Source organism: Lytechinus variegatus, chromosome 12, assembly GCF_018143015.1.
Source record: "Lytechinus variegatus isolate NC3 chromosome 12, Lvar_3.0, whole genome shotgun sequence".
NCBI classification, from domain to species: domain Eukaryota; kingdom Metazoa; phylum Echinodermata; class Echinoidea; order Temnopleuroida; family Toxopneustidae; genus Lytechinus; species Lytechinus variegatus.
Genome location: NC_054751.1, coordinates 2945579 through 2964197, shown reverse-complemented (window position 1 = coordinate 2964197; position 18619 = coordinate 2945579). Strand labels below are relative to the sequence as shown.

The window sequence follows — 18619 nt, the reverse complement described above, 5'->3', positions numbered from 1 at the left end:
TTTCTGATGGAATATCAAGTTATCTTCTGCACATATAAGAACTTCCAAATTTTTTGTGAAAATGTTTTTTTTTCAAGTATATATCACATGACGTATGGAACAGCTGCTCATCTGTGACTTTAAAAATTCATAAATATGTTTAATCTTTGACAGCTTTTCATCAAACCTTTACCACTATTCATCTCTGTTTCTCCTTTTTGTTGTCTCACCTGAATGAAGTTTGGCAGAGACAATAGTAATCACTTTTCCTTGGTTGGTCTGTATTCCAAAATGTTTTTGTTCAACTTGCTCCCATTTCTTTATTTGTGCATCAATTATTTTCATACTTAGTACATATGATCTTTGGGTGATACCAAATATGAACACATGAGAATGATGGGGTTAAAGGTCATCTAGTGATCAAAAGATGAAATGATATGAGCCTGTTAGGTCATGTTCATAAAATCCTTTTTTGAAGTTTTTGTTCAACTTGTTCTCATTTCTTTATTTCTGGATCAGTTTTGATCACACTTGGTTCAACTGATCCTTGGGACATACCACGTGTGTGTTGTTGAGGATGATTGGGGTCAAAGGTCATGTTAGGGTCACAAGTCAATTTTTGTTCAAATTGCTCTCATTTCTTTATTTCTGCATCAATTATGTTTACACTTGGTACAAATGATCCTTGGGTGATACCATATGTGTGTTGTTGAGGATTATTTGCTCAAATGTCATCTAGGGGTCAAAAGGTCAATTTTTTTAAAACTGCTCTCATTTATTTATTTCTGCATCGATTATGTTTACATTTGTGACATATGATCCTTGGGTAATACCACATGTGTGTCCATGAGGATGATGGGGACAAAGGTCATCTAGGGGTCAAAAGGTCAAGTAATATGGGGTCATGTCCATACTTTTTGAAAAGTTTGTTTGCAACTTGTTCTCATTTCTTTATATATGCATCATTTTTATCGCCATTGGTTCAAATGATCATTAGGTAATACTTCAGGTGTGTTGTTGAGGATGATGGAGGTCAAAGGTCATGTTAGGGTCAACATTCATTTTTTGTGGAATTGCTCTCATCTCTTTATCTTTGCATCAATTATGATTACACTTGGTATAAATGATCCTTGGATGATATCATGTGAGTTGTTGACGATTATTGGGTCAAAGGTCATCTAGGGGTCAAAAGGTCAAGTTTTGTTTAAATTGCTCTCATTTTTATTTCTGCATCGATTATGTTTACACTTGGTACAAATGATCCTTTGGTAATACCACATGTGTGTCTCTGAGGATGATAGGGGAAAAGGTCATCTACATGTAGGGGTCAAAAGGTCAAATAATATGTGGTCATGTGACTCATGTCCATCCTTTTTGAAAAGTGGGTGTGCAACTTGTTATAATTTCTTTGTTTCTGCATAATTTTTTTATCACACTTGGGTCAATGATCCTTGGATAATACCACAGGTGTGTTGTTGAGGATGATGGGGGTCAAATATCATGTTAGGGTCACAAGTCAATTTTGGTTGAAATGTTCCCATTTCTGCATCAATTCTGTTTACACTTGGTACAAATGATCCATGTGTGTTGTTGAGGATCATGGGGTCAAAGGTCAAGATTTGTTTAAACTGTTCTCATTTATTAATTCCTGCATCCGATTATGTTTACACTTGGTAAATATGATCCTTGGGTAATACCACATGTGTGTCCATGAGGATGATAGGGTCAAAGGTCATCTAGGGGTCAAAAGGTTAAATAATATTTGGTCATGTCCATCCTTTTTTGAAAATTTTGTGTGCAACTTGTTCTAATATTTTTATCTCTGCATCAGTTTTGATCACACTTGGGTAAATGATCCCTGGGTAATTTGTAACAACAAAGCTATGTGTTGTTGAGGATAATGGGTGAAGGGTTATCTAGGGGACCTAAAAGGTCAAATGATAATAATATGAGGTCTTTGCACGTTCCTCTCATTTCTATCCACATCAATTGTGTTTATATTTGGTACAAATAATCATTGGGTAATACCATGTGTGTTCTTGAGGAAGATATTGGTCAAAAGATCATATTGCATATTATTTATTGAATCATGAAATCAGGCGAGACTCGTGATTTGTGAACTACAGTGTTTAAAAACCAACTTATTCTCAGGGTAAAATTCCCCTTTTAATATGAGGAATGTATTGGTGAGCAGGAATTCTTAGGTAATCGGTGTGTTGGCTCAGTTGGTAGAGAGTCCGTCTCACAACCGGGAGGTTGGGGTTCAAACCCCGGCCGTGTCAGACCAAAAGACATTAAAAGATGGGAGTACCCTGTTTGGCGTTCAACGATTATAGAGATAGAGCCTCGTTGATCTGGCGCTGCACAGCGGCTGCTAGACCAAAAGCTTCAGTCTCTGCATTTTGGTCGTTCTGCTGAACTACATGTACGTTGGCTCCACTCACCAATACATAGACTGAAGAGCTTGGAGGCCTGTACGTACAGCCAACATATAAGTGAACTAAACGATTTATAGGTAGCGATTTAAAATTGTTTTTTAAGCAAAATTTACAGTTTCATGGTTTCCATTATCAGGGAAATATAAGTAATTGCGTACCTTGGACCGGAGTTATTGATAAAAATCCTCTGGATGATCCAGAAACCTTTCATCTAAGACATTTTCACCTGAGCTGACGTTTTTTCTTGCAAGTTGCCATCTTGAATGACGTCATTATCATTAATGTCTCGATTTATCAAATATTGTCTGCTACCTGTGATCGTAGCGATTTAGCTCTCATGTGGAGCAGCTCGCATTATAATTAATATCGAAAACAATATTGATATCACATTCGTAAATTGTTGATGCACTCTCCGTTCGTTTGTAATTTTGGCTGCTATTTTGGGAGTGATTCGGGTGTCCAAGTCGCAAGAAAACATCGGTAAAGTACCATTTTCATACCTTTCAATATAAATCCTTGATATTTTTCATTGATTAGAAATTATAAATTGATAGCTTGTAGTTGATAAATTCTTGGAGTGTAAATTTGATGTATAAAAAGCACATCGAAATCTGGACAGTCAATCGACAAAAGGGAGGGTGTGATAACACATGCGAGCTCACACCGTCGGTGAATGGGGATGATAGTAAAATGTCAAAAATCCTAAGAAACAACGGTTATTCCTGTCTAAGCGGCTGCCGGGCCCACGATCAATTGGGCAAAGTGAATTTTTGGAGTATTTCATTTCATGTCTATTTTGAACAATAAAATATGGATTTTCATCATTTTCATTTCTTTCTTTAGTTGTAGACACAATCAAAACACTTTACAAGAACTTCCTACAATCATACCTAACCGAACCAGACTCTTTTGGGGCAAGTTCTGTCAAAGATAGGAGTACATCATAATATGTATGCAAAAGAAAATGAGGCATCACTAATCGACACATGGATTTGTTAGCAAAACCCAAGCAACCTTGGGCGCTTGCACGCTTAATGGGATATTTTTGTTTTTGCATCAGTAACCATTTGCAAGTATGGCAGTGACCTTTGAAAATTCCTTGTAAAATTTGTCATAATGTGGAAAAAGTACCTGCATTTATTTTTAGTGCACATATTTTCTTTTCTGAATTACTGGCAAATATACCAAATATGTTTTGTTCCTTATTCAGTCTGAAAGGACCTTTTTTAATGCTTGACATTTGCATTCTATTTTGGTTTCTATTGGTGTCAATAAGTTGATAATGAATGATTAATGTGTTTAGATTTTTAGTGATTTTCATCACCTTTGGCCAATCTTAAACTGTTGTTCAGTCAACACATCACAAAGCATTTGGTTTAATCCAGCCATGTCAACATACGTATTGCATAATACATTGACTCAGGTGTATATTATAGTGTAGTCTGGTTCTATACTCTTTTTATTATTTGTAATTAGCCATAGTGCGAACTATCAAGTGGAGACGACTGATGATGTGAAACCAAATATCTGTTTCCTGCATCAATTTCAGAAAAATTGATTGTTCATTTTGATGGTGAATTGCTGGTGATAGATTAAATCTGGAATTAGACCATCTGCTAATAGACCAAGTGGTTTAGCCACGATGGTGTTTGATTAAATCTGGAATTAGACCATCTCCTAGCAGACCAAGTGGGTTTAGCCATGACGGTGTTTGATTAAATCTGGAATTAGACCATCTGCAAGTAGACCAAGTGGGTTCAGCCACGATGGTGTTTGATTAAATCTGGAATTAGACCATCTGCTAGCAGACCAAGTGGGTTTAGCCACGATGATGTAAGATTAAATCTAGAATTAGACCATCTGCTAGTAGACCAAGTGGGTTTAGCCACATTAAATCTGGAATTAGACCATCTGCTAGTAGACCAAGTGGGTTTAGCCACATTAAATCTGGAATTAGACCATCTGCTAGTAGACCAAATTTAGCCACATTAAATCTGGAATTAGACCATCTGATAGTAGACCAAGTGGGTTTAGCCACGATGGTGTTTGATTAAATCTGGAATTAGACCATCTGCTAGTAGACCAAGTGGGTTTAGCCACATTAAATCTGGAATTAGACCATCTGCTAGTAGACCAAATTTAGCCACATTAAATCTGGAATTAGACCATCTGATAGTAGACCAAGTGGGTTTAGCCACGATGGTGTTTGATTAAATCTGGAATTAGACCATCTGATAGTAGACCAAGTGGGTTCAGCCACGATGGTGTTTGATTAAATCTGGAATTAGACCATCTGCTAGTAGACCAAGTGGGTTTAGCCATGATGGTGTTTGATTAAATCTGGAATTAGACCATCTGCTATTAGACCAAATGGGTTTAGCCACATTAAATCTGGAATTAGACCATCTGATAGTAGACCAAGTGGGTTTAGCCACGATGGTGTTTGATTAAATGTGGATTAGACCATCTGCTAGTAGACCAAGTGGGTTTAGCCATGACAGTGTTTGATTAAATCTGGAATTAGACCATCTGCTAGTAGACCAAGTGGGTTTAGCCATATTTAATCTGGAATTAGACCATCTGATAGTAGACCAAGTGGGTTCAGCCACGATGGTGTTTGATTAAATCTGGAATTAGATCATCTGCTATTAGACCAAATGGGTTTAGCCACATTAAATCTGGAATTAGACCATCTGATAGTAGACCAAGTGGGTTTAGCCACGATGGTGTTTGATTAAATCTGGAATTAGACCATCTGCTAGTAGACCAAGTGGGTTTAGCCACATTAAATCTGGAATTAGACCACCTGCTAGCAGACCAAGTGGGTTTAGCCATGACGGTGTTTGATTAAATCTGGAATTAGACCATCTGCTAGTAGACCAAGTGGGTTTAGCCACGATGGTGTTTGATTAAATCTGGAATTAGACCATCTGCTAGTAGACCAAGTGGGTTTAGCCACGATAGTGTTTGATTAAATCTGGAATTAGACCATCTGCTAGTAGACCAAGTGGGTTTAGCCACGATGGTGTTTGATTAAATCTGGAACTAGAATTTTAATTCGTCTTACGGACGAATTAGGTGATCTGTCTGTGAATCTCATGATCACGATCACGATCTATTTTTTTAATCATGATCATCATTTCAATGCAGATCAATATGAATATCATCACAATAAACGTAGTTTTATCAATGAAAGGACCTGTTAAATACTGTTGAAAAACATTAAAATAAAAGGTTTTATCAATCTTGTTTTTCTAAAGAATGTCAATTCCAATTTAGCAAGTAATAACACGAAATAGTGAGCATAGTGTTGACGAAAGCAAGATTCTAGAATCCAGTTTTGAAAAAAAAAATTAAACCAGTATGCATTGACCAGTATTTAGTTGCCTCATGAGCAGTAATGACTAAATGACATTTAATTTCTTACATGACGATATGTAGATTTCATTGCAAGATATTATACAAGCATGCCTTACATAGCAGGTTGGAGCAATTGCATAGACCAGGTGAATAGAATAGCAAAGCAATGAACACTGACGGAGGCATTTGTTGCATTTCTTTCTGGAGTGCAGCGTTAGCCGTGTTCTTATAACAATACATAGCCAACTCTGAAATACCAGTTGCTAGTACACGCATTGTTGTTTTTTGCATGTATTGAATCGCACAATCTAAAAGAATAATCAAGACATCAAGGTTGTTACTAATATCTCATTAAGTATAAAACAATCATGTCACTTTAGTACCAATGAACTTTTTCTTATCATTTGCAGAATGAACCCCAAACTGGCTTTTACACGCAAAATGAGACAAAATTAAAAAAATATATAATAGATGCTGATGGGTTTCGATCCAGGGACCCTCGCATTACAAGGCAGATGCACTAACCATCAGACCATAGTAACTGCCATACACTTGCAAGGCAACGATAAAATATAACCTCAAATTGAATTTTTAAGGTGAAAGTTATATCATAAATTATACTTCTATACATTGTTAATATTTATGATGATCTCCTGCTCAAAATATTACAAATGTAACATAACTTGGAAGAATATATAATTAACTACAATATGTCGAAAACCGGGCGAAAAACGACCAATGATTACGGAGTTATAGTCATATTTGCAAAATTATTAAAACGACATGAAACAAAAATTGAAAATTTTAGTTTTGACGCCAATTTGAAGACGTTATGATAAAATGTATTGTCAAATGTGACATGAAATCACATCTACAAGTCCTACTCTATCCGAATATAAAAGAAAATTTGGGGGTCAACGGACTATCTGAAGAGTTATATAGAATTTTGTAAAAGCATGTTTTTGCACATTTTTGGCCTATTGTGAACGCGCGCTTGCGCGCGTAATTCAAACTTTGACGGATGCGCATTCCTTCATTACTGGTCGTAGAAGGTCGGTTAAGGTATCAAATTATTGAAAATTTCATAAAGAATGCATTGATGTAAAATAAAGTGCAATTGTACGTTGCGTAAGGACGTTACGCGCGTAAACGCGCGCGAAAACCTGTGAGCGCGCAAATTTCTGAAATGCTTAGAATGACCTGATTCGTACTCTACTTTGATCAAAAAGTGATTTTGAGCATTTTAAAATTTTGACGCGCGCGTACATGCGCGTCGTGACCTGTAAAATGACCTTTGATGACATGGACAGTTGACCCTTGATCTGAAGTTGATTTCAAATTAATATTGTTAACTTTTGATGATTGATAATGAAGATATGATTGATAATGTGATTTTACAAAATGGCGCGTAGATGACGTCACGATGACCATTTGACGTTGAACTTGTTTCGTACACATCGTATGATAACTGTCCATAATTGATAACATTTTGATGAAAATTGATTGATTAGTTTTGATGATTTTGGTGGAACAAGAAAAGGGTGGAAAAAGAAAAATAAATAAAAAGAATAAATAAAGAAATAAATAAAAAAGAAAATTCGTAGAAACACAAGAGGTGATCTGTCAATTGACAGATCACGTAATTAGACCATCTGCTAGTAGACCAAGTGGGTTTAGCCACGATGGTGTTTGATTAAATCTGGAATTAGACTATCTGCTAGTAGACCAAGTGGGTTTAGCCACGATGGTGTTTGATTAAATCTGGAATTAGACTAACTGCTAGTAGACGAAGTGATTACACACCTGATTGAAATAGGATAGTCCATGGTTCGTGTTTAATCCATTGCAAATGACAAATAAAATTAAGAGTATGTACTTCAAACAAGACTAATTGAGCAGTGCTTGTTGCTTTGACTATGATGGTGAAGAGAGTCTATTTTTAGGCTTGTGTGTGCATATTGTTGATTACTTGCACATTAAAATGTTTGATTCTCAGATTGGCAAAGAAACTTGATCACATTAACAGTAGGCCTATTTTTAGTTGAGGTTTTTATTTTCTTAATCAATTAGGATTTTGTGTGTTCTTAACTCTGCAAGTTATCGATAACAATTTCTTTGAAAAAGTCTGATACAGTTGTTACTTAATCTAGATTTGTTTCAAAGATTGACTATGTAGGGAAAGGTGGTGAAATAGATACTAGGGAGTACAGAGAATCAGTGAGAGAGAGGAAGAGAAAGAGAGGGAGAGAGAAAGAGAAAAATGAAGAAGAAGAGGGAGAGAGGTGGGGGGGGGGGGGTGAAGAGATGAGAATTCAAAGAATACAAAAGGAAAATAGGACAGAGAAAGTAAAAAATGTAATAGGAAAATGAGAGAGGGAGATTTGATAACTTACATGTACTGTATATAAATCAATTTAATTTCAGTAGTGCATTTGAAATAATAGTTAAAAGATAGTTTGACTGATTTCATTAGAAATATGAAATGTGAAATGGATTATTTTCATGACTCTTAAAAAAGTGCACAAAATCAATCTTCCTTTACAAATAATCTCTTGCATTTTGTTTAACAAACAGCATGTGAGACTCTCAATAAATCATTTAACTAATTTTGTTTATATTTAATTTTAAACTTATTAGTAAAGTTATTAGTTATGTGCGATACGTCGATTGAGATGTCTTTTCAAAGTCAGGCTCAGTGATCATTTCAGGGTTGTTTTTTTTTTGGGGGGGGGTGATAAAGTAGGTTTTGGTCTGACAAATTGTATTGTGGATGGGAGGTTTAATTAATGCATTCACTTTATGCATATGTGCAGTAATATTTGGGGTTTTTTTTCAATATCAAATTTCCTTTGTATTGCAATGTAAACTATTTCAATGTTTTTTTATGGATCCCATTGAAGAACAGAGTAATTATGTTAATGACTCTGAAATAGGCAATCCTTTTACTATTTTATCTATTCAGCATTTTGCAATTAATTTTGTTTATTTCAATTGATGCCCTATATGTTGTTCATTTATGTTATATACATGTATATATATATATATATACATGTATGTATTGTGTCTTTTAATAATTGGAAAATAAACAAACAAACAATCAAGGTGTCCTGTATCAGAAAATTGTGATTTCATGTTTTTATAGACATAACAAGAAGACAAACAAACATTAATTGTTAATTGAGGCTAGAGTTGTTAGGAAATTCTATTCTACCATAGGTCATTAAGAGGCTGAAACAATGTTGAGTATCAGGAAATGATCATTCAAAAATAGTCTTGATTCAAAATTCTTACTTTATAACAAGTGTATTTTTTTGGTGTTATTAACGTTTTCAGATTAAATATGAGATTAAAAAGAAAAATCAATGTTATGTATGACAATATCATTATCATTGTGAATACTGACCCAGGATTTAAAAATTAAGAGATGTTGATTATTACAGAATTCAGACCCAAGCATATCATCGCCGTCCGGGTGCACTGACAGAATCGAGCGATATTGCTGTCGAACAGCTTAGGTAAAAAATTGAACTCGTTGGATCGAAGGCTGTCGAGCGCACAAAGGCTGGTTGCCGGCTGCAGGCCGCTAACACATCGGTCGATGATCTCGCAGCAAATTCAAGATTGGCCAGGCGATTACTTAATATTGGGCTGGTGACCGATGGGAGACCGTCTGGGAATCGATGGGTCATCTGCCTATCACTGCTTGGATGCCAAACAGAAAAGTTCCCAGATTTGGCCTGAGTAATGGGTAATCAACAGGGCTCTGCATGCTACTTATCTGTTGGTCGCCGCTCTGAATTGTGACTGAAGCCTAAAACACATCTACATGACATGTATATAGCCATCAATAGTAACAAACCCTCTATCGGTGGAGGAATATCACATCTGAATCAGTTTTGAAATTTTATTAGCACAATAAACAGATGAAGCTTGGAGTTAGGCTACACTGATAAAGGAAATCAATCTTACGATCAAGAGGAAAAAGGCAATAGATAAGAGTGATGTATTGGAAAAAAGAAATGTTTATAGATCTATACTGGGGACACTTGTTAATGAGTTTAACAGATAAGGAAGATGTTTAAGCTGATATGGAATTGTTTTATTTTTGTAGGAAGAATATCTGTTTCCCTTTTTCATTTTATTGGATCTTATTTTTCTGTGTTTTCTTTTTCGTCAAGAATACATCTTAGAGAACTTCCAATCACTATTTTCTGTTCTTGTACTGTGCATTAGGATGCGGACAGGTTGTGAATTTTACATACAACACATACTTGTATCTTTTTGTGGAATGAATTTTTAACAGAGAACAAGTGTGTGATTTATGACTGATGTCAGTTTAATGATGGATAGTGTGTTAATTGTAAATTTTGGAAAACATTTTCAAGAGATACATTAAATAAAGATGAATAACTATATAAAACTAAATTTGTTCTTTATGTTGTGAAATTCACATATTGTCCATGTTTTTGTTGCTTTTCCATATTTTCAATGTATGCTATGTGTTTATGGTACATGCTAGTAGGAATAAATAGAGGATTATATAGCAAATAAGCTTTTAATGGCTCCTCATCTTGTACCCCATTTCATCCCTTTTCTCCATCTTTTCTCCTTTTTCCTTTTTTTGAATTTTTTTTAGGAATGGTACAAAGAATAGTTGTACAAAAATATTTGATTATTCGATCTTTATTTTCTGCTTTATAGCAAAATTTTGAATATTCACATACATGTAGTAATAATAAAAAAAATCAAAATTTCACATTTTGTATAGTTTGGTAGATTACATAAGTTAATTGTGTGATTTATGGCCAACTTTATCTAGGGTTGATTTACACCCCTTCTCCCCCCACCACTGTATAATCCAAAAAGCAGGGTCCAGGGGGGCGTTTCATGAAAGGACTTGTCGGACATTTTATCCGACAAGTACCAGTTTATCCGACAATTACCATAGGAACAGTGCCTCTCAGCCAAATCAGAATTAAGGAAAGATGTCAGATCTGACAACTTGTCGGATGAAAATATTGATGAAACGCTCCCCAGGTGCCCATTTCATAGCATCTACATCTTGATTGTGATTGGCTGATGAGCCTGTTACCATGGTGACAAAGTTACAAAACAGGAGAACATCAGCTTTGACTTTGACAAACCTAAGTAATAAAAAGTACTATGTCTTTTCCAGTATGTGCCAGATGAAACACCATTTCCATGTCAAAACTAGAAAATATAAAGGTCAAGTTTGGTTTGCTAATTTCATTTCTGTTCTTGTTGTTTTCTTCCTCAAAGGGGCATTGAAAAATAGAAATTATCAGCTGATACAGGTACATGTACTTGTACTTGTATGTCCATGTCAGTTGTAGCAATTAGCCATGCATTAATCAGGTACTCCCAGCTCCCTGCATTAATTGTGTCATCAATGCGCAGTACTTCTTCAAAAACTTGCGCAGACAGGATGTGCAAAAACCAACTACACTGGAATTTTCGTTGTTTAATTGTGATCGCTTGGACAGAGCTTAATCGACTGATCACAAAAATAAGATAAATAATGTTCTTATTTTCTTTGAAAATTTCTTACACTCTTGTTGTCTTGAATTCCATTTTTCTGCCTGAGAAAATACAAAAGGTTATATCCCCCCTTTAAATATACAGTATAGCTCTTAAATTGATGGATCATTATTGTTAAAAGCAAACATTTGAAAATAAAAGTAGAGGAAATGGACACAATTCAGTTCCTGTTTACACCATATTCAGCTAGTTTCATTTTAGGTACATTTGAGTGTTGGAAGAAAGTGACTCATTAGTCTGAATGATGATCCATTATATCCAGTATTTGAAACTGTTCATGCCTACTCTGAAAAGAAAAGAAATCCAGGATCGGCTCTAATAGTGACCAGCCAAATGTAAGATTTAGATTTAAAACCCTGTGGATTTGAGATGTTTGGAGATTTAAAAGTTAATCCTTGGCTGGTCACTTTTCATGGTTGATTTGGATTTATTTTGAGTCCCTGAAGGTTTAGAGAGTAATCTGATCATTTTTCTTTATTTTCTTATATTTTTATATATATTGACTTTATTCATTGGAGTTGTTCATTATTAGATTTTAGAATGATATTGATGAGTTTCCTTTTTACCTGACTCTGTATCATAGAAAGACTTGTAATTGATTAGAATCAATCTCATTTTAAGATTGGTAAGATTTGTGATCAATAATTGATTTCAACTCGGTTGAGTCTAACACATAGGCCTGGATGTGCACTTCTGTTTTAGCACATTTAAATGTAGTCTACCTCTTCAAGATTTGCAGATTAATAATCATCATTATTACACAATTTGCTTTGCCTTACAGTGGAAAAAAATTCTGAAAAGAAAAGGGTAAAAAATATAACACAGATAAGCAACATTTCATCCTTGGTGTAACACAAAATCACAAGATTATTATCACTCATACATTGTGATTCATTATGTAACATTATGATGTTCAGTTTCGTACAAGCCAACAAATTATTTTCATCATCATGGAAATTAGTAAATTTAATTTTATCATAAACACCTGTGTCAGTTCTTTTTTAGACTGTTCTTAAAGACAACACTTTAAATACAAACAAATTATGTTAAAGCTTAATATAAAAGTCTCAGGATATTTCTGCATCATCAGTCATGCTTGAGCAAAAAACAAACACAAAAAAACAAACAAAAACATCAAACACCAATGAAATGAAAAATGTCTGAATTCTTAATAATTTTGTATGGGTACCTATAAACAAGTTTATTATTATTTATTAAACATTTCAGTTCTCCTTATCTGAAGATTAAATACACGTATGAACCCGGCCTTTCATAATTTGCTTTTAACACAGTCGGCCTGGACACGTTATGTCATCTATTTGCCTTTCAAATGGATGAAGTGCTTTAGCAAATTGACTAGTTTCAAAGCAATGGATTAATCATCAAAGAAGATGGAGTTGTTTGCCGCTGGTATAAAAAGCAATGAATAAAAGGAGAATGAATGAAAGCTGCTGTGTGGCGCGACCATGAGATTTTCATCCCTTATTGTCAGTTTTAGTTCTCTCTCCATCTCTTGGTTCATTTTATCTGACTGTGTCTTGATCTGAGTAGTGAGGCTGTTCTCATCTTTGGAGCGTGAGGCGATATAAGTTTTATAGAGGAATCATTGGACTGTTGAAATACTGTTTTTTATCTGGTGTGAAACTGTAAGTGTAGGCCAATATCATCACTGAATCACATTTCTTTTGGTAACTAGATTCGCTGTTTACTTGCAAAATGCAAACCAAGAGTGAAACCAAAGAATGTTTGGTGGGAAAAATGTGAACTTGCTTTCGTTTAAAGTATTTTTTGTCAATGTCAATGAACACATCAGTATATTAATTGTTTTATGACTTTATAAAAGGACATTTTTTGTGAATTTTCTTCTACATGTAGAACCTAAAAAAGGCCTATACAGTAGATGTGCAGTACAATTACATGTATGTCATGTGTTACGGTTAGGGTTAACCCTAGGTTTTTTTCATATTCTCATTATTTGAAGTTAGGAGGGGCTTACCAATACAAGCTTTGCTTTTTGATAAGTCCTTCATTTTCATTTTCACATGTTGATAAAGGTCAAGTCCACCTCATAAAAATGTTGATTTGAATCAATAGAGAAAAATCAGACAAGCACAATGCTGAAAAATTTCATCAAAATCGGATGTAAAATAAGAAAGTTATGACATTTCAAAGTTTCGCTTATTTTTTTTAAACAAGCCAGTTACATGATCCAAATGAGAGAGTTGATGATGTCACTCACTATTTCTTTTGTTTTTTATTGTTTGAATTATACAATATTTCAATTTTTACGAATTTGACAATTAGGACCTCCTCACCTGAAGCACAAAATGTTAAAATAATGGAATTCCACATGTTCAGGGAGGAATGAAACTTCATTTCACATGACAATGACAAGAAAATTAAAATATTTCATATAATAAAATACAAAAGCAATAGTGAGTGAGTGAAGTCATCAGTTCCTCATTTGCATACCAACTGAGATATACGTATACATGTAACTGTTTTGTGAAATGAAGCAAAACTTTAAAATGCCATAACTTATTTTACATCCGATTTTGATGAAATTTTCAGTGTTATGCTTGTTGAATTTTTCTCTTTTTGTTCAAGTCAAGTTTTTGATGGGGTGGACTTGTCCTTTAACTACATCACTTATATGACTTGTAATTTTCAATTGTTTGATTTAATATCGAAATGTGTTTTGAAACTACGACTTGTTTATATTTACCGATCACTTTTATATATTATTTGTAACTGAAGTATCTATTATTACGTTTATTCTGTTTGGTATATTATGTATGTATATGTTTGTTGTTATGTTTATCATCTGAAAATGAAATAAAATAGACTGAATTGAATCAAAGATTTTATAAGCTTTATAGAGCGCTGTGTAACATATTTCATTATTTGTTTATCAATCCCTTTAATAGTTAAATGTGAAAACAGGTTTAATTAGTGCCTTGTTGTAGGCATTTCATTATTCCAGGGGGATAGCTTGGTAAATTATATGGAGGTGCATCTCCAAAGGAGGGGGGCAGAAGATGCAGGGCCGGTGCAGGGCCGGCACCCCATACAATTTTGAAAATATAAGGGTTCACCCCCTTAGCAGTCCATCACTGATTGCACACCCTGTAAAATGAGCGATGAACATTGTTTTTTTGTTGTTGCTAGTCAATCTTTTCAGGAGATGGAATGCCCTTCATTTTGGACTGATGTGATTTTTTGGGAGGTCCTAGGGCTTGTTAAATTATTTGGACAATTTTGCACCCCGTCAAAGTCTGTCTCTAGAACTGCGTCTGATATGCATGCTTGTTGTGGTTACATTTTTTTTTTTGCTCTAGGTATTTTCACCAAAATATGTTGTTTGCTGCTTCCATCAATATTCTTTATATGAATAGACCTTACTCTAAACTACTACAAACATTTTAGAACTTCATTTATCAAGTGAATCTACTGTAAACATCATTTATTAATCGCTCCTTTTCTCTTTCCATCTCTCTCTCTCTCTGACAGATTCTTGGTACAGTCGATATAAAGAAACTGAATGCTTCAGAGTCCCTCAATCATATGAACACATACGTATAGGAGATGCATGCTAACTACTTATAACCTTAATGGAATAATGGATCAGTGATGAATGTTGAGGCAACCGTCAACAAACAAATCGTCTTCAGCCAGCCAACCAAACACAGACAAGCACATAAATTCTCATCAGGTCTGAAAATGGGTGCCGAAGGATGAACGAACGCACGTTTGAAGAAGGGTTGGAATGCAACGGGATGTGGTGTAGACTTGGAAGGAACAACCAAGAATTCATGTCATTGCACCAATGTCCAGGTTGTTCTGTTTTGAGATGTTTCAATGAGCTTTAGCTTGGAGACTCAAGAACTTTGCTTTGTCATTGCTTTACACCAATGAGATCAATTGTTGCAGGAGACGATGCCATAGGTAGCAATGTGATGGTCTGTATCAACAACGTGAGTGGAGGGACTGTTTCCCAGACCTTGGAGAAGTAACTTTTGAGCCCTGACCTCATAAAAATTGTTTGATTCTGGAGAACTTTGTGGATTATACTGAAACAGTTGGTGTTTTGAACCGGGTTGGAGGACATCAGAAGGGCGTAGCTTGGCTTGGGAAGGTTCAGCTGCTTGTCACCAGTGGGCAACCAGTAGAAGAAGGTAATATCAGGATGATTTCAAATTTAAATTCATATTCATGCTTACTTATTCCCAACCATGAAGAATTACTATTGAATCAGAACGTTTCTCTGTCGGGACAGGAAAATTGCCTTTTAATCTATGTGTTCCCTTATCTGTCACACTTTTTGATGCACATGTAGTATAAAAAGGAAATTTGAGAACATTGCAATTTCTAGAATTTTTTGTGGTAGATATTCCTATTTCTTGGTCATCAGGTATTTATCCCTATTGTACATAAAGTGATGGAAAATAATTAGACCTGATAAATAAAGTGTATGACTATAATTGACTGAATGGATGCATGGTGAGGAGAGAGAGAAGGAAACAAGGAGAATGGATGAGAAAGATTCATGAAAGGATAAGGCACACAGCCAGGATAGACACACGTACGATTCCGATAAAAATGATGTCATAACTTTTCAAAGAATCAAACAATGACTCCAAAAGAAAATTATCTACGTCACAAAATCTGTTCAATATTCCATCATTAACCCGTGAAAAGATGACGGCATCAATGAAAAGGAAGAAAAGGAAAGAGTTATGTGGGTTTTGCTTTTCTGTTTGGGTGCTGCTATTTGCCATGCCTTCCTGTATAGTCCTTGGTCATGTAGGCGGAACTTAGAAGTGATATACGATGGTTGGTAGGTCGTAAAATGCTTTGCTAAGGGTGATTCACTGTGTTGGTTTAGTGATGGTGAAAGCAGTCCGTTGAGAAACAGTGATAGGGAAGCAGTCGCTGTATCTGGTTGGTATCTCCTAAAGGAAATCTATCAGTGATAATATTGCACCATGATGGAAAATGTAAGTTTTCCTTTTTTGAAGTTTCAGAGCAGTTTTTATATTTTGTCTATTTAAATGGGATCATTATTTGCTTTGAATGACTTAAAATGCTCTTTTACAGCATGATTGTATTTGCATTAATGGTGTGTATCGGTGATCAAGATTGTGTCCTCTTTTGATCTATGTTGCCTATCTGTCGTCAGTTGACCTTTCAAAAATAGTTTCCCAAAATAAAATCATTTTGAGGACAACTCAAGAAAAGCACTATATCAGAACATGTATCCTATTCTCCATGATTAGAATTAGGATGAATATAGGCCTACATACAAGTTATAAGTTGCAAACTTTTCTTGCCAAACTCCTGAATTTAACATTTACAAGACAATTATGAGGATTCTACCATTCACATATATACAACTTTTCTGAGCATAGATTTCCTTTATTTTTGTTGGGTATAGTAGGTTTAACGGCTGTAGATCAGTCAATTTTATTGTTTGTTTGGGGATTTAATGTTAGTCATCGCCTCATTCAGTTGGTTTTCATCAACAGCTTAATTGATCATTACTTGGTTTATCAGTTAGATTGTGTTTAAAGTACTTTTGGTCATTGGTTGTCATGGAAGTGTGTGGACCATCAGGGTATTTCCCAATGCCACATGCATAGCATGGTTATTTTGAGTTGTATAATCTCCAAATGTTCCCCTTCCCCCCAAGCAAATACATAATGTAAATGAAAATTAAAAAATAGATTTTAGAAATTATGAAAAATAAATGATAAAAAAGAAGAAAGATAGATGAATAAATAAAATCAAAGAAAAATGAAGAAATAGATAAATGAATTAAAAATAAACAAATGAAAAATAAAATTAAATGAGAAATAAAAAATAAAATAAACAAATCCATGAAAAAATAAAAATGGAAAGAAAAACACATTTTTTTTTCAATTTTTAGATTATTCTTTAAGCCATAATGAAATCCTTTAAAATAGTGTCCCATAATTTGTCTGTGTGTGTAAACAGTGTGGAACGCAATGTGAACTTGTCTTCTTATGATTTGATGGGTAAATCACATTGTTCACAGATTTAAAGGTCAAGTCCATCCCAGAGAAATGTTGATTTGAATAAATAGAGAAAAATCAGACAAGCATAATGCTGAAAATTTCATCAAAATCGGATGTAACATAATAAAGTTATGAAATTTTAAAGATTTGCTTAGTTTTCACAAAAACGTTACACATGTATATGAACGAGTCAGTTACATGCAAATGGCAGAGTCGATGATGTCCATCACTCACTTTTTTTTTATTGTTTGAATTATACAATATTTCATTTCTTACAGATTTGATAATGATGAAAAACTTGACTGAAACGTATAGTATTAAACAATGCTAGTTCCACATGTTCAGGGAGGAATTAATCATTGTTTTACTTGACAACGAGTAGAAAATTAGAATCTTTCATAAAATACAAAAGAAATAGTGAATGGGTGATGTCATCAGGATGTGAATATTATAACTTTTGTGAAATTAAGTGAAACTTTGAATGTTATAACATATATGTACATCTAACTTTGATGAAATTAGCAGCATTTTGGTTGTTTGACTCTTCTCTCTAAACTCCAATAAACGCTTTAATAGTTTGGGAAACTTTGGGTTGGCTTGTCCTTTAAATCACATTTTTACACTTTTGGAAATATTAATCTCAGTCATTGTTTACATTTATATCCAAAGCTACTGTATTAAAGTGTTACTTTGTCATGCTACTCCATGTCATCCAAATTCTTGTGGTATTTCTGTGAATATTTTGTTAAGTTGATTATTGATTAATGAGATAGTTTGATAGATGTACTTTGATTTATATTTGGTCATTTCAATTCTAGAGAAAACTTATCTACAAATGCTATAATGCATACTGTATAGTTCCATGAAAAGGGCCAGAATGACAATGCCCAATATTTCATTTAAAAAAAAGTAAATTGCTATCTTCTTGAGATTTGTTGAACAGATTTTTGGTCATAAAAAAATTGTAAAAAAAAATCCTCAATATTTATAATTACATGATGATGTAGGGCCTGGGGATTGAACCTATTTGAAGTGTTAGTTTTGGACATTTCGTCGAAATTAATTCATTCTAGGATGAGCAGGAAGTTACACTTACATGTACTGTATACATGCTTTAATTTAATGATTGTTTTTAGAACTGTTCACGAAATAATTCAAAATCATGTATTAAGAAATATAAACTTTCCTAGTTCATATTGCTTTTGATCAACAAATTTAAATTATCTCTTTCAAAACTACATGTACCAG

At 34.3% G+C, this 18619-nt stretch overlaps 1 protein-coding gene across 3 annotated transcripts in view; it reads left to right on the top strand.

Annotated features, from left to right (window-relative positions):
* The window catches only part of LOC121425530 (peroxisome proliferator-activated receptor alpha-like), a 60101-nt gene that overhangs the window by 9929 nt on the left and 31553 nt on the right, over positions 1-18619 (top strand). Inside the window, exons 1-2 of one of the 3 annotated variants that reach the window (XM_041621607.1) lie at positions 12808-12982; positions 14847-15511. Coding sequence is in view for 1 of the 3 variants with exons in the window: in XM_041621605.1 (XP_041477539.1) it covers positions 16322-16333 (12 nt within the window). In the remaining 2 variants the exon portion in view is untranslated. Of the gene's footprint in view, positions 1-12807; positions 12983-14846; positions 15512-15532; positions 16334-18619 lie in introns of those variants that run through there. The other 2 variants (XM_041621608.1, XM_041621605.1) reach the window with 2 other exon arrangements.